The sequence below is a fragment of the Myotis daubentonii genome, chromosome 8 (genome assembly GCF_963259705.1).
Source record: "Myotis daubentonii chromosome 8, mMyoDau2.1, whole genome shotgun sequence".
In the NCBI taxonomy this organism is placed as follows: domain Eukaryota; kingdom Metazoa; phylum Chordata; class Mammalia; order Chiroptera; family Vespertilionidae; genus Myotis; species Myotis daubentonii.
The window spans coordinates 12982941-12998740 of NC_081847.1; the positions used below are offsets into that span (position 1 = coordinate 12982941).

Sequence of the window (15800 nt, forward strand, 5' to 3'; positions counted from 1 at the left end):
AACAGCCACTTGATTTCCCTTTTCTATGAACTGTTTACATTCTATGTTCATTTTTCTATTGGGTTGCTATTTATTTTTCTCATCTGTCTCTAAGAGCTCTTCTTGCATGAGGAAGAGTAGCTAGCTCTTTGTGGTATGAATTACAAGAATTTTTTCCTGATTTGTCATTTTGTGTTTTGACTTTGCACATGGTAGTTTTTCTCCCCCATCTCCTCTCACACACTCTCTTTCACCATCATTTTTTTTTAAGGTAGTCAAACATATCAATGTTTTATGGCTTCTGGACTTTGAATCATAGAAAGTCTTTCATATTTTCTTATAATGTCATTGGTTGTATGTTTCACACTACAGTCAAGTGTTATCCTACTTTGTGTCTCATTTTGTTGCTTGCTGTTAGCTACTGCATCCTATGACATCATGTGACTGATAAAACCCCATTTTATTAGCCTGTTCCTCTCACAATGGAATTTAGGTTGCTTGTAACTTTTCCCTGTTACACTCAGTGCTGCAGTGATCACCCTTATGAATACCTCCTTCTGCTCACTTGCCAGAATTTCTTTGGAGCACACATCCAGAAGTAGGATTTCTGTCCATCTCTGAATGTAAAACAGCACCTGACTCTGGTCTTAATTTGCGTTTTCCTGATTAATCATGAGACTGGGTTTTTTTCCACGTGTTTATGGACCCTCTGGGTTTTCTCTTCTCACAGAAATGCTTTTTTAAACCCTTTAGTCCCTTTTCATTGGGGTGATTGTCATTTTTTTTTCCTTATTGGTCTGTGAGAGTTCTTTATAAATCCTGGGTTTAATTCCTTTGTATATTGGTTGTGAATATATTCTCGGCTTGTCACTTGTCTTTTCCTTTTGTGGGGTCTTTTGTCATATAGGAATATTCAATTTTGATATAGTTCAATTTATTAATATTTTCCTTTATAGTTTAGCTTTTTGTACCTGGTTTAGGAAATCCTTTTTTATCCAAGGTTATAAAGATATTCTTTTATATGTTCCTTTAATCATTTAAGAGTTTTTGAAGAAAAAAATTTTTGAAATCTAAAGTAGTGCCAAAGGAGACAGAAAAGCTTTTCTGTTCATTGAAATGGGGTATGGGTTAAGAAAATTGAGAAACATAGCTATAACCTCTGCCATCCTGTGGCCTCTAGCTCAAGGCAATATTACATTTGCTGTCACGTGGGTTGATTCATTATGTCTGGGTTTCGAGATGTTAAGACCTAGACTCAGATTTTCTCCCACCTCCTTTGATCAACACTCCTCATTCCTGCCTGTGGCCCTGGGGCTTAGCGGTGGCTACAGCTCCTCTCTGGCCCCCATTGCTCTGCTTATAGCAATGCTGCTGGCTAAAGCCCTCCCCTGGGACTCAGGGGATGCATACAGGGAGCGAGGGGGAAGAAGCAGAAACAGCTGTTTTTCTTTTTTGAGATCATGACAATATCTGATTCCTCCAGACACCTGCCACAACATAATGTCCTTGGCTAATTGGCTTTCCCAGTTGCCGACACGGGCAGCCTTCCTTCCAATCAGTGGGTGATATTTGGAGCCCTGTCCGTCTCTTGGGAGTTGGAATATTTTCTCACCCCAACAGTGAATGAACGGAGTCCAGCTTTGAAAAGTCAGCTTTCTGTTCAGGAGCTGGACTGGATGGGAGCAACATGGGCTTGGATATGAGAATTCTCTGACCTACCGATGGGAACTTTCTAGTTTCCAGGGCCATTTAAAAAATCTTCCTGGGCCTCTAGCATTATAACTTTATATATATAGTTATTATATATACATAAAGTTATATATATATATATATATATATATATATATATATATATATATATATATATAATTAATTTCAGAGAGGAAGGGAGAGGGATAGAAACATCAATGATGAGAGAGAATTATTGATAGGCCGTCTCCTGTATGCCCCTTACTGGAAATTGAGCCCACAACCCAGGCATGTGCCCTGACCAGGAATTGAAACGTTACCTCCTGGTTCATAGGTCGATGCTCAACCACTGAGCCATGCCAGCTGGGCATATATTTGTAGATATTTTTATTAAACATTGATTAATTTCAATTTTTGCAGCTTCCATTTTATATTTTGGGGTAATTATTTTTAAGGTCTCAAATATCCTTATGTGCATTTGAAATATTTGGAAACTCGGGCTCTGGTATGGTGTCCATTGCTAAAACTGTCGCCCAGTCCCTAACTTTCCTTCATAAGACCAGATTTGCCCAGCCCCCTACAACTCACAGACTCTTCACGCACTTGCCAAGCACCTTCCTGTGCATTAAATCAAGACCTGCTTTCAAATCTTCACCTTGTATGTGACATCGAGGGATTTTTACAGAGAATTTTTGTTCTCTCGGCAGAATCAAGGAGTATTTGCTGGACCCCTTCATCTGTGTGAAATCTGGAATGTATTCTGAATCCTCTACATATAAAATCACAAGATATTTGCAGAATACCATATTGTGTGCACAGTCACGGCCTGTTTGCACTATCCCTTCCTCTGTGTAAAATCAAGGAATATTTATAGAACACCCTTCTATCTGTAGACTCATAAACTGGCAGTTTCCTATGTTTGGTACCATGGAATATTTACAAAGCACCCCTGTTCTAGATAGAATCAAGGTAATGAACACCTTCTGAGTAGGCTCATTAATTGTTTGCAGAGCCCTTCCTAGGATCACCAACTGTTTGCACAGCACATTGGAAAACCAAGGAAGATCTACATAGTCCTTTTCTATCTATAGAATTATATAATATTTGTAAAGTCTTCTCCTATATATAAAATCATAAAATGTTTACAGGATATTCCCTGTGTATAGAATTTTAGGGTGTACGAACAACTTTTCTGTATAAAGAATTATGAACTGCCCTGACCTGTTTGGCTCAGTGGATAGAGCATTGGCCTGCGGACTAAAGGGTCCCAGGTTCAATTCTGGTCAAGGGCATGTACCTTGGTTGCAGGCACATCCCCAGTAGGGGGTGTGCAGGAGGCAGCTGATGGATATTTCTCTCTCATCAATGTTTCTAACTCTCTATCCTTCTCCCTTCCTCTCTGTAAAAAAAAATCAATAAAATATATTTAAAAAAAGAATTATGAACTGTTTGTGAGGAACACTATTATGTATACAGAATCATGGACTGCTTTCAGAGTTCCTTCTTGTGGCCAGAATCTTGCACTATTTGCAGAACACCTGTATATAAAACAATTAAATGTTTGCAGAGCCTCTTTGCGTATCAATATGGAATATTGACAAAGCTTCCTCCTCTGGAAGAATTTTCAATTCAAGGAATGTTAGCTGAACCCCCTTCTTCTGTGTAACTGACTGAGCCCCCTATGTATAGAATCATGGGATGTTGGCTGTATGGACTCATGGAATGTTGACTGAGCCCCCTATGGTATAAAATCATGGAATGTTGACTAAAGCAGCTGAGATACAGAATCATGGAATGTTACTAACTACATCCCTCACTTTTTATTTGAAATGTTTACTCTACATCCCAACTTTCATGTTGACGAGAAGTCAGAGATGCAAAGAGTCATGGCCAAGTCACGGAAGGTCTTAAAGATGAAATGAAACATGGACTTTGTTCTTTAAGTTGTATGGAGCCACCAAAGTTTTAGAGGTGGAAGAATGACATGGTAAAAATTATGTTCCAGGAAGCTTAATATAGTGAAGGAAGCAAACAGGATATACGGAAAGGTGGTAGCTTATAAAAATAATTTTTCAATACAAAGTAAAAATCAAGGTACTAACTGATTGTACTAAACTCAATAACCTTTAATAAATATGTTGATAAAATAAAGACATTCTTTAATGCAGGTTTAGCAAACTATAGCCCATGTGCCAAATCTGGCCAACTCTTTTAAACCAGTTCCTCATATCTTACTCTCGCTTCAGAGGGGTTTTGTGGCTGAGGGTCAGAACCCTGGAAAAGTCTGACCATAGCAACTGTGGGAGAGGCAGGAAGCCATGGGACCCCTCACTCACTGCTGCAGGGAATGTAAATTGGTACATCCACTTTGGAGAACAATTTGGAAACAGTCTGTTAAGCGGAAGACGTGCACACCCTATCACTCATCAAATCCATTCTTGTGTGCATGTGTTCTGGAGAAATTCTTGCCCTGATGCACAGGATACACACAGAAGGCCCCCATTTCAGTTATTATTGCTGAGTAACATCCGCTCCGAACTAAGTGGCATAAACCATAACCATTTTGTTATGCTCATGGATTTGGAGAGGGCGCCGTGGAGACAGCTGCTCTGGACCTTTGCTGCGGAGACTTGAAGGTTGAGGATGACTTGGCAGTTGGGATCTCTGCTGAGGCCACTGACCAGAGCGCCTGGGCTTCCTCACAGCATGGTAGCTAACGACCAATCAACAAGTCAGAAGCTGCATTACTTCAGAACCTGGGTAGTGTCATTTCCACTTCTCTTCATTGACTGTAAGTGATTCGCAATCCCACCCAGATTCAAAGGTAGGGGAATTAAAGAAAGTTCTAGAAGAGCATGGAGTTGGGAAACATTGTTGAGGCCAACTTGGGGAAAGATTCTGCCACAGGTGTTCATTGCAGTGAACTATTGCAGACAGTTTGTACTCCATCCCTTATCCAAACCCCTTGCGGCCAGATGTGTTTTGCAATTTAGAAAATCTCAGAATTTTGAAGGTAATATGGTACACACATGGAATATTTAAAAAACACTCCTTGAGAAGGATGGAACACTCTGTAAGCAAGAAATCTGAATATTTCCTTCAGCTTATGTATATTCACAATAAGTGTGGCAAAGATTACAGGTAGCTTTCTGTCTACCAAGGCCCAGTTTTGACACTAAAGAGGTTCAGGTCAGGCCCCGGCTGGTGTTTCTCAATGGTCAGAGTGTCAGCCTGAGCACAGAAGGGTCTTAGCTTTGATTCTTGGTCAAGAGCACGTATCTGGGTTTCAGGTTTGATCCCTGCCCCCAGTCAGGGTGTGTGCAGGAGGCAACCAGTTGTTGTGAGAGACACATAGGTGTTTTTCTCTCTCTTTCTCTCCCCTCCCTCCCTCCCTTCTACTCTCTCTGAAAAGCCCTGGAAAAAATATCCTCATGTGAGGATTAACAACAACAACAAAAAGTTCAGGTCAGGTCAGGTCAGGTCTTGCTGCCAAATAAATTATGAAAAAACTTTTAGGTTTCAGATATTTTCGATTTTGAATTGTAGCTAAGGATCAGTAATAGTGAAATATTGGATATAACCTAATCAATAATAGTGAAATATTGGATATAACCTAATTAGACATCATCAGGAGAAAAGGAATTTAAAAAGTGTGGCCTAATTATATGCTGAAATACTATCCAGGAGGGAAAATGAATAAACTTAAGCTACATGTTTGATTGTGGATACATCTTAGAAAAATAATGTCAAGAGAAAGCAAGTTACAGAAGAGTATATTTGTGATCAGTCAGGATAAGCCAGGTTGGCAGTATTGACAAACAGCCCCTATATTTTAGAGGCTCAAAACAGAACATACTACATGTTCATCACTGGCCAGATGGAATTGAGCAAGTTTCTTCAGGAAATTGATGCTTATCATGGTCGAGAGAAAACAGTGGCAAAGGACACACTGGTTCTTTTTTTGAATTTTTTTGGGCACACTGGTTCTTAAAGCTGCTGGCGGATAGTGATGCCTGTCACTTCTGCTCTGAGCATCAGTTTCCTCGAAAAGGCGGTGCTTAACCACTGCCTGCCTGGAGGTTAGAAGGATGAACCTCATAGTCAATGCACAGTTAATTGGCATTTCTGGCATGGAAGCACTTAATGCTAAGTAAGGCTCCTGGGACCTGGAGAGCAGTTATGCTCATGTCAGTGATCTTTATCTGCTGACTGCCTCTGGGAGTTTGAACTGAGGCAGTCATTGCTCTGTGATGTTATCACACTACTGGTGATTAGTATTTATGGATTGTGCAATGGCTTCCTCAAGACCGGTGCCTGGAAACTTCTCCAGTAGAGTTTGAAAGTGTGGGCAGGACACACAAGGCCCAACTTGTGCTCTCCTGGCATTTCTCCAAGGGACCTCACTTGCTTTAGACTACTCCCCTCCTCTAAAACCTTTAAGGGCTCCCTGTGGTCCACAGGAACACGTGTAAGAATAGCGAAAGCTCCCATTGATTGAGCGCCTGTTACATGGCAGACACTTTATAGATGTTATCTTAAATCCTCACGGCAACCCCAGGAGAAAGGAATGGTATGATCCCCATTTTACAGATGTAGAAATGGAGGCTCTGAGGGGTGAAATAACCAGCCGAGATCACAGAGGCAGGACTGGTTAGTCACCAGATCTTTCTGACTCCGGGGCCTTGGCTGAGCCACAGGGTCAGGCCTCCCACCCCTGCCTCAACCCTCCCCTTTTCCTTTTCCTTGGAGGGACCTGCTGCTCCAGCCAGGCCGGCCTCCTCTCAGTGTTCTTGAGCAAGCCTGTTTCACTTCCCCTTCAAAGACCATCTAGAATCTCACTGGACACCTTCCCTGACTGCCTGCCACAGGAGTCCTGCCCTCATGGCACTGTACCAGTTACTCACTTTCCTGTTCATCCTGTCACTGGCTGCGAGAACCACCCCTGCATTTGCTATGCTCTGCCTATGCTTGGTGCACACCTAATATTGTTTTGGCATTCCTTCAACAATTATTGAGCACCTGTTGAGTGCCAGGCACTGTGCTAGATGCAAAGATGCAGCAGAGAATGAAACAAAATCCCTGACCTCATGAGCTTATGTTCTGATATGGGAGACAGAAAACAAACAAAGAAACATACATCTTATCTATACTAATAAAAGGTCAATGTGCTAATTAGATAGGGAGACCAGACATCTTCTGAGCATCTGACTTCCTTCTGGACATAGCCACGGTGGTGGGGGCCGAGGTAGAGGCAGTTAGGGGCATTCAGAGGAGGGCAGTTGGGGGCCATCAGGCCGGCAGGGGAGCAGTTAGGTGGTGATCAAGACAGTAGACAGGCAAGTGGTTAGGAGCCAGCAGTCCTGGATTGCAAGAGGGATCCTGGATTGAAGAGGGTGCAGGGCAGGCTGAGGGCCCTCCCCCCCTCTCCGCGCCCCATGCATGAATTTTGTGCACTGGGCCTCTAGTATATAATATAAATGTGAGGATAAAAAGTGCTCTGAAAAAAAAAACTGGGTAAGGGAATAGAGTGTTCTGGGATGGGAAGAAGGAAGATATTTTAGAGGAAAGGTCTCATGGAAGAAATAACTTTTGAGCAGAGGTAAAAGTGCAGCGAGCTTGTTTGACTAATGAACTGAATAGTAAATGAATAAATGAACAAATGCATAAATACAGGCTTGAGTGAGTTGGAAATGGAATGTGGAAGGAAGAATTTGAGGTAGGGACACTAACCCCCAACATCTTTTTGCCCTCCTTCCATTAAAAACAACAACAACTATCTTTTTCAATGCCTTGTTATTTCAGACAGGACATGAGTAGAGATTGGTCAGCAGTAGATAGTCCAGATGTGGGAAGGCCTGCCCATCTCTTTTCTTAGGGGAACAGAGGAATTCCTTGCTCACCTAGGCTAAGGGAGAGGTCGATGGTGAGGAAATCCAACTGTAGAGGACATTGGTTGTTTTGAGTTGGCTAGATCCTCACCATCCCTTCCTAAGTGGAGCCCATTTTATATCAACCAAAGGGACCAGATCTTTTTCCCTGTCCCAGCATGGTCAGAGGTACACAAGTCCCCGAGACCTTTCCACCTCCCAGCATACTGTAGAAGTCAGTCCAGTGATGTCACTTCCCAGATGTGCAAGTGATAGAGGGCTCCTGGGACCAGTGGCGAGCCACCTTTGGCTTATTTACAAAAGCATCTCTTCCCTCCACTCCCAGAGCAACAGCTTCCTGGCTTTGCCTCCTTCCCCTGAGCCTTCCTGGCAGTCACACTCTCTCCCCTGCCATTCAAAGTTGGACTTCCTCAAGGCTGGTCCCAAGTGCCCCACCTTTTTCTCAAAACCAGCTGACAACAGATGGTATTGAGGAGTGGTTTTTATTTGCATTTTTCAAAAGATGTAAGCACCTTTCCATATGCTATTGGCCATTTGGATATCTTCTTTTATGAGATGCGCATGTGTCTTTTGCTTGCTCTCCCCTCTCTTTTCCTTATTGGATTGTTGCTCTTTATAATATTTTGGCTATGAGCTCTTTTTCACCTCTCTCTATGTTTCTATTTCTTCTCCTACTTTGCTGCCCATTTTTCCCCCCATAAGGGTGTCTTTTGATGAAGAGAAATTCTTAATTGAATATAGCCCGTTCTGTCAAATCTTTCCCTTTTGGTTTGTGTTTGTGTCCTCTGACAAGTCTTCACCTACTCCCAGGGCATGAAGATATTCTATGTTTTTGTCTAAGAGCTTTTGTATTTGATAATTCATATTTAGAGTTACAACGCACCTTGGATTGCTTTTGTGGAAAGTGGGAGGTAGCAGCGAAGAGTCTTTTCTTTTACAAATGGAAGTCCAATTGACCTATTACTAGCTCAATTCAACAAAGCAACATTGCATGGTGGTTAGATGGGTGTTCATTGTAGCATACTTGCAACTTCCCTATAGGTTTAAAATGTTTTAAATAAAGTGTTGGGAGGAAATTATGACAAAATAAAGACAGAGGGACTGTTGTAGATAAACAAATATTAGAAATAATTCCAAGTGCAGTGTGTAAATTTTGATTTGGTACTGTTGAAAAATAAACAGCCATAAAAGACATTCTTTTTAAAATGGGGAAATTTGGGAATGAACCATATTTTGTAGGATATTATGACATGATTGATCATTTTCTTTGGCGTGAAGATATTATTGTGTTTACTTAGAAGAATGCATTTTTTCTTAGGATTTTTGGAGTATTGAGACATGAAATACCATTAAGGCAGCAACTTACTTTTAAATAACTCAGCAAGAAATTGTACATATAAATACAGATAGATAAAACTAGAAAAATGATAATGATTGTTGAATCAAGATGGAGAGTGTTCCTTGTACTATTATTCAAAGCTTTCTGTATGTTTGAAAATGTTTACTGAAGAGATGGTAGGGGAGAGGCCGATGTGTGGGCCAAACAAAAAGTGGTTCAGGTCAGCTTATTTCGGGTCTAGGGCCTTGCCTCTGCTCTCTCGCTTATTCCACACCATTTCACAGATAACAAATAGCTCAGAGGGGTTAGTGATTTACTCAAGGTCATACAGCCAGTTGAGGTCAAGCCAAGATTTGAGCCCACATCAGTCTGAGTCAACCCACATCTGCTTTTCTTTTTCGTTATTTAAGCCTCTTCTCTCCCATCTCATCCCCCAGGGTTGTTGGAGCTGGTGAGAGCTATGTGCATTTAGTATGTGTGCCAGGCTTTGCACATATTACTCAAATCCTCACAACAACCTGATGCAGTTGTTACTAATAACATCCCCCATTTTACTGAGAGGCACAGAGAAGTTAAGTTACCTGCCTAAGGTGATTCAGGTAAGAATGGAAGAGCTGGGAGTCAGAGAACCTGGGCAGCCTGGTTCTACAGCCCTCACTTAAAGGATCAAAGAAACACTGTGAAAAGTATAAATCAAATTTAGGAATTTAATGCAGACTATCGTTAGTTCTCACAGAATACCTGGAAAATCCTCTCTACTCCTGACTGCTTCTGGCGTTCCAAGACAGTCCCCCCCAGGTTCAGATGTGTCTACACAGGGAACACTTGCCTCCTCAATTCAGCTGTCAGTTTCTTGAAGCTGGGGCTGGTTCTACTGGCCCTGGCCGTGAGTTTCTCTACCTTTGAGATCTTCTGGCCTGGGCGGATTGAAAAGTGATGTTTTGACTATGGTCTCACACTATCCTATCAAGTAGGATATCAACTTGCCTGCAAAATGAGAATTAGGGGCCAAATGGAATGCTGAGGCAGTTACAACCTAGTGATCAAGTATCTGCCTGGGGAGACACGTCAATTTTGTATTTTTTTATTTTTATTTTTTAAATTCTTTATTAGTTAAGGTATTACAAATGTGTCCTCATCCCCCCCAAGAGACACGTCAATTTTGATTTGAGCCCTTAGGGTTGGGTGAATTGCTCCTCCTTCTAGGAGTTTCCTTTTCCTTCTCCTCCTCCTTCATCATCTCCTTCTCTTTCTCCTTCTTCTTTAACCATCCTATATAATAAAAGCCTAGGTGGTGTCACACGACGTCATCACAAGATGGCCGGCAGGGGAGGGCAGTTGGGGGTGATCGGGCCAGCAGGGGAGCAGTTAGGGGATGATCAGGCAGACAGGCAGGCGAGCAGTTAGGAGCCAGCAGTCCCGGATTGTGAGAGGGATGTCCAACTGCCGGTTTAGGCCAGATCCCACATTGGGCCTAAACTGGCAGTCAGACATCCCTCAAGGGGTCCCAGATTGGAGAGGTGCAGGCCGGGCTGAGGGGCCCCCCCCGCCCCCCCCCCCCCGCACTGTGCACGAATTTCATGCACCAGGCCTCTAATGGGAATAATGAGTGCATATCTTAGGGATGCTGGGGGGATGTAATGAGATAAGTAAAACCAGGCATCTCTAAGCATGTCTTTATATCGATCAATGTTATCATGACACGCCTTATGATTGATCACTGTTATCATGACACTCCTTATGATTTTGCGGGGTGTGGACCCTGCTTAGAGTTCCAGCCTCATCCCTGCGCTCTCCCTATCGTACTGGAGTCAACCTGGGGACGGATCAGGCTTTTTAGCCTCAGGCCTCTGCACCTGCTATTCACTCTTTTATGTTTCAGTTCATGTCACCTGCTCAGTTCGGCCTTCCTTGACCCCACTGGCCTGCCTCCTGTTTTCTTGTGTTCATATCACTTATCAGTACCAGGTATTATGAATCGACCTGTTTCTTTTTCAATGCAAGTTCCAAGAAGACACTGACGTTGTCTGTGTTGTTCTTTGTAGCCTCCCCAGCATCAAGAACGGCGCCTGGCATATGTCTGGCATCCATACATGGAGAACTGAATGAATGAGTGAATGGGTGAATGAATGAAAGCGTCTAGCGAGCTCCCGGGTCTACAATCCCAGATCCTGTGCGGCCCTAGGCGACCAGGCGCTTCAGACCTTGCAGATGGCCCCTCGGGCTCCCGAGCTGGGGGTGCCCAAGCGCGGGGCCAACGGGCACTGGAGCAACGCTCCCCGAAAGCCTGGGCGGTGGCCGCGCCCGGAGAGGGGCTGTCGCCATCTGGCGCCGTTCCCCGGGCCGCCGGTCAGCGGCGGGGCCGGGCGTCAGCGCGCGCGCGCTCGCGGGTCTTGGGCTCCGGGGCCAGCGGCGCTGGCCCCGCCCCGTCCCCGCCGCCCGCCCCGCCCCCGCTCCGCCCCCGCCGCTGCGCTCCCTCCGGGCCGCTCCGGCCCCTGCTCCCTTCATGTGTCCCGGCCCGCGGCGGCCGGCGGCTGGGAGCGGCGAGGCGGCTGAGAGCGGCGGCCGGCGAGACCCGGGAGGTGGTGGCCGAGGCCCAGGCGGCGGCGGCGGCGGAGGCCGAGGAGGCGGCGGACGGGAAGCGGCGGGAGCAGGCCCGGCCCGGCCCTCGGGCGGCCGCCGGCTGCAGCATGCGCGTCCGCCGGGGGCTGCTGCGGCTGCCGCGCCGCTCGCTGATCGCCGCGCTCTTCTTCTTCTCGCTCTCGTCCTCGCTGCTCTACTTCGTCTATGTGGCGCCCGGCATAGGTGAGACGGGAACGGGGGGTGCCGCTGTGGCCTCGAGGGGACCCCGGGAACCCCCGCCTCGTCCTAGGGGAACCCCGGTCCTCGCTGGATCCCCGGCGCTGGAAAACAGAAAGCTACGGGGACCCCGGCCTGACCCTCGGGGGACGCCAGGACGTTCCCGCCCTCTGCGCCCCGAAACTCCCTCCCCACCCCCGCCGCCGGCTGCCCTCCGAACCCCATCCCGGTGCGAGCGCGACGCGCCTTCACGCCGCCCTCCTGCGGGCCGGGACGCCCCCTTTCCCGCCCTCACCGCCCCGGGACCCTCCCTTCCCGCTTCTCGGCTCCAGAACTCCCGCGCCTCCTGCCCCGGGGTCCCCTCCAGCCCCCGGTCCGGGCATTCCGGGCACCCCGACCTCCCCGGCCCGCCCGCGGGTCCTCGTGGAACCGCGAGACCCCTCGTCTAGTGCGCGGTTCTGGAGGCGCCCCACCTTCCTGGTGGCCATCCATCCTCCCCCTCCCGCCTCCCCGTGACTAAACCGTTTCCTGCTCATCACCCGGCCCCTTCTTCCCTCCACTTTCCCCTCTGCGTCCACCTCCAGTCCTGCTCCCCACGCACGCGTTCTCTCCCCGGTGACCCGATCCCTTTCCTTGCCCGGCGGCACCCCCTTCCCGTAGGGACGTCCACTCCCCATTCAATCCGCTGACCGAGTGAGCGTCCTGGCCGGCTCCCTGCCTTCGCCCCACCCCCGCCCCGCCCACCCCCAAGGGCACACTTGTCACTCCCCCCCCCCCCCCACCCCTTCTGCCCTAACACCCCTCACTACCCACCACCACGGCTCAAAACCTCACACCCTTCTCCGGGCCCCTGCCACAGTTTCCTCCCGAGCGTGGACTTCAGATGCTGTGGGCGCCTCTCTTTTTTCTTTCACTTCTGCCCTCTCCTAGGCTTGACGGTAGAAGGCGGCCCTTCAGGATTCTCTGGTGCCTGCCCTGGGGTCAGAGGGGACATTTACTCTGGCCCTAGAGGAGGAGACGTGATAAGGGCCTTGGGGAAGTGGTGTCAGGTGGGAAGGAGGAGAATGGAGAAGAGATGGGACGGTTACTCATTCTTCACAAAGGCATGTCCTTTAAAGGCAAGACAGCCACTGGAGAAACGGAACCCTGCCCAAGACTTTATAGGACCACAGAGCAGACCTCCAGGACGTGACCAGAGATTAGTAGCAACTATAGCAAGAGGGTTAAGGTCAGAGGACCTTGAGGTCAGACTTGGATCTGAGTCCCTGGCCTGTATGACCTTGAGTTAGTTCTTCAACCTCAGTTTTTCTCCTCTGTAAAATGGGATACTGGGTCCTAAACGCATAGGGTTTGAAGGATGGGAGTAGATACATTTCCTTTTAAAACACTTGTCACTGTACCTGATGCATAGTTTTCATTAACAACAACAACAACAAAAAAAAACAAAAAAAACCCCAAAACTTTAGAAAGAAGGGAGTAGATGGAAGGTTTCAGGAATGTGTTTGGCCCTGACTTGGCATCACCTTGGGGTGCTAGAGGAAAACTTCAGTTTAGGGTGAAAAATGATCAGGAGATGTTGAGGGTGGGGCAGGAAGAGTAAATTCTGCTAGAAAAAGTCTGGATTATTTGGATGTTAGGAAAAGGTTGATGGTTTAATAAATTACAGAGAAATGCCTGGTAGGATTGTAGTAGTGACTAGTGCCTGTTGACCTATCAACACTGACCTAGCTAAATAGAGACGAGCAGGAGATTCTCTCCTGATTTTTTTTAAAAGCATATTTCACTTGATGGTTTATACTATCACTAGGTCTAGGAAGATAGAACAGGCAACATCAGATTGCCCTAACAGTTGATAAGGTGTCCTAGGAAAAGCATCCAGTAGATAGGAATTTTGGTAGAACAGGAACATGTTGAGTAATTAATAGAATTCATTGAGAGTAGTTCATTAGCATGTTGGATATTAGACTCTGATAAAAATGGGTGTGAAATGATGGATTTGGACCTAGAGGCAGTCTGGGAACCATAACCCCTTTTGTGAAGGTGACAGGTTATTTCTGCTGTGGGTGTGTAAATCAGCCATATCTAAATGGAAAAATGTATCCCACAGGGATTGCAACCCCCCTTTTGATTAGAAGAATTAGAAGCCAAATTCTCCAACAGAAATGGAACTTACCAACTTAATTAAAATTCCTTAGTGGTAGATTTTTAGGTCAGTGGAACCCCAGTTCACTGCTTAGATTCTTTTATTACTAATGCTTACCATGCTTAGATTCCTTTATTACTAATAACTGAAAAGGCTGCCAAGCACTTAACTTTTTCATTGTGTCTCCTTAAATGTAAGTCTTCTAAAAGGCAGGTCTGCTTAGGGTTTAAATTCTGTTAGTGAAAGAGGATGTGGGGTGGTTTTAGGTTTCATGAAAACATGGTTACGTTCAGCCTGTTTGGTGGTTTTTACTTGACTTTTCTGTTAATGAGCTAAATTTTTCAAATGACCAGGTTTGGAAAGTGGCAAAACTTTTCAAAAGGTTAAGGCAGTCTAGAACAGTAGACGGTTTTATGTGCTTTGGGATATGAAGACCTTATTTGAGATAATTATTAAAATGAGTTTAGAAAATAACATTAGGCCAAACCATATGAAATTTCTGTTTTTTGCAGGGAAAATACAGTTGTATATAATGGCAGTTTGGTATGGCTCAACCTAATATATTTCCAAGTAATGACAATTGTTTTCTGGCAGAATGGAAAGTGTCAAACTTGTATTTCCTTCCAGGTTCAATTTTTTCCAGTCCTCGCTTTTGATTTGCTTTATATACCCTGTGGCCACATTTTGCTCAAGGGCTGAAGAGAAACCATCACTCCAAGAATGTTTTATAACTGTATTCAGAAATAGGTAGACTTGAATTTGAGATGAGAAAAATCATTGTTGGTTATAAAAGTTTTAAAGTTGTTCAGATAATGTAACCCAGCCTAGCCATTAACTTAGTACTTTTGAGATCTAATGTCAGCTTTTAACATCAGTGACTCATAGTTACAGATTAAAGGGAAATTTTCCTGGACCTGAGGTCATCTGAAATGGGGTGATGGTACTGTTTGACTGAGGAGATTGGATGTGAGGAAAATTACTAAATATGACTGTAATGTATTTGTAACAAATACAAAGTACTCTTAGCTACTTTAATATTCCCATCCCAATCCAAATAGTATTTTAAAAAATATGGTTTCATTGGACATACTGTTTTTGTTGTTAATTCAAAAGTAATTTTTTTTTTAAATTAGCAGTTTAAAAGTAGAAATGAAAAGGATGGGGCAGAAAGTGTGATGGAAATGGTAGATTTGAAAAAGGAAGAGGAAGGTGATAGGGTGAAAAAAATGCCTCCTTTTTCTAGTCCTCTCAGCCCCACAGCCTGAGTGATTCTTGTTTATTTAATCACTAATTTTACCTGCACTGTTGAAATCTCCCTGTTCCTTTCAGGGTTCTGAAGAAAACTTTGAACTTATTTATGATCCTTTACCTTAGAAAAGACCTAAGGGCTCAGAGTACTTCCATATTCCAGTCTGACCAAGCTTTTTAGAAGATACGTGAACTATTTATAGATGCATATATGAAGTGCTGATTTAAAAACATTTTAATAAGTTTATGATGCCATCATATGGGAAGGTTATATAGAGGTTACTGACCTTTGCAAATTGTTCAATGTTGCCAATTTTGAGAGAGTTGCCTGTGCATGGTAAGAGGTAATACTTGATGCAGTGATGAAATTTTATTAATTGCAGTTCTACCATTTAAACTAATTTTTCTTTTGTCCTTTGATTATTGAAGAAAGGAAATGGAGAATGGTTTTTCCCTTTTGGCCTGCTTAGTTCCAAGAAAAGTTTGATTTATGGCTGGCTTTTGGAAAGCAGGAACCAGTAATTCTAATCCCACCTGACTTGACCAGATGACCTTGAGCAAGTCGCTTGGTTCTCTGATCTTGGCACAAAAAAACAAAGCTGCTTGAAAAACTAGAACTACATCTTAAAGTCTTAATGAATTGTTCTTACAGTTTGTCCAGTGTGAAGAAATTGTATAGAAAGTTGTTTACATATAGAAAGTTGAAAGTTCGTTC

At 44.7% G+C, this 15800-nt stretch overlaps 1 protein-coding gene across 3 annotated transcripts in view; it reads left to right on the plus strand.

The window, feature by feature from the left end:
- Window positions 1-11370: 11370 nt before the first annotated feature.
- Window positions 11371-15800, plus strand: part of B4GALT5 (beta-1,4-galactosyltransferase 5) — a 79018-nt gene continuing 74588 nt past the window's right edge. For 2 of the 3 annotated variants that reach the window (XM_059705341.1, XM_059705340.1), the window contains exon 1: window positions 11373-11700. Coding sequence is in view for 1 of the 3 variants with exons in the window: in XM_059705340.1 (XP_059561323.1) it covers window positions 11586-11700 (115 nt within the window). In the remaining 2 variants the exon portion in view is untranslated. Of the gene's footprint in view, window positions 11701-15800 lie in introns of all 3 variants that reach the window. The other variant, XM_059705339.1, reaches the window with a different exon arrangement.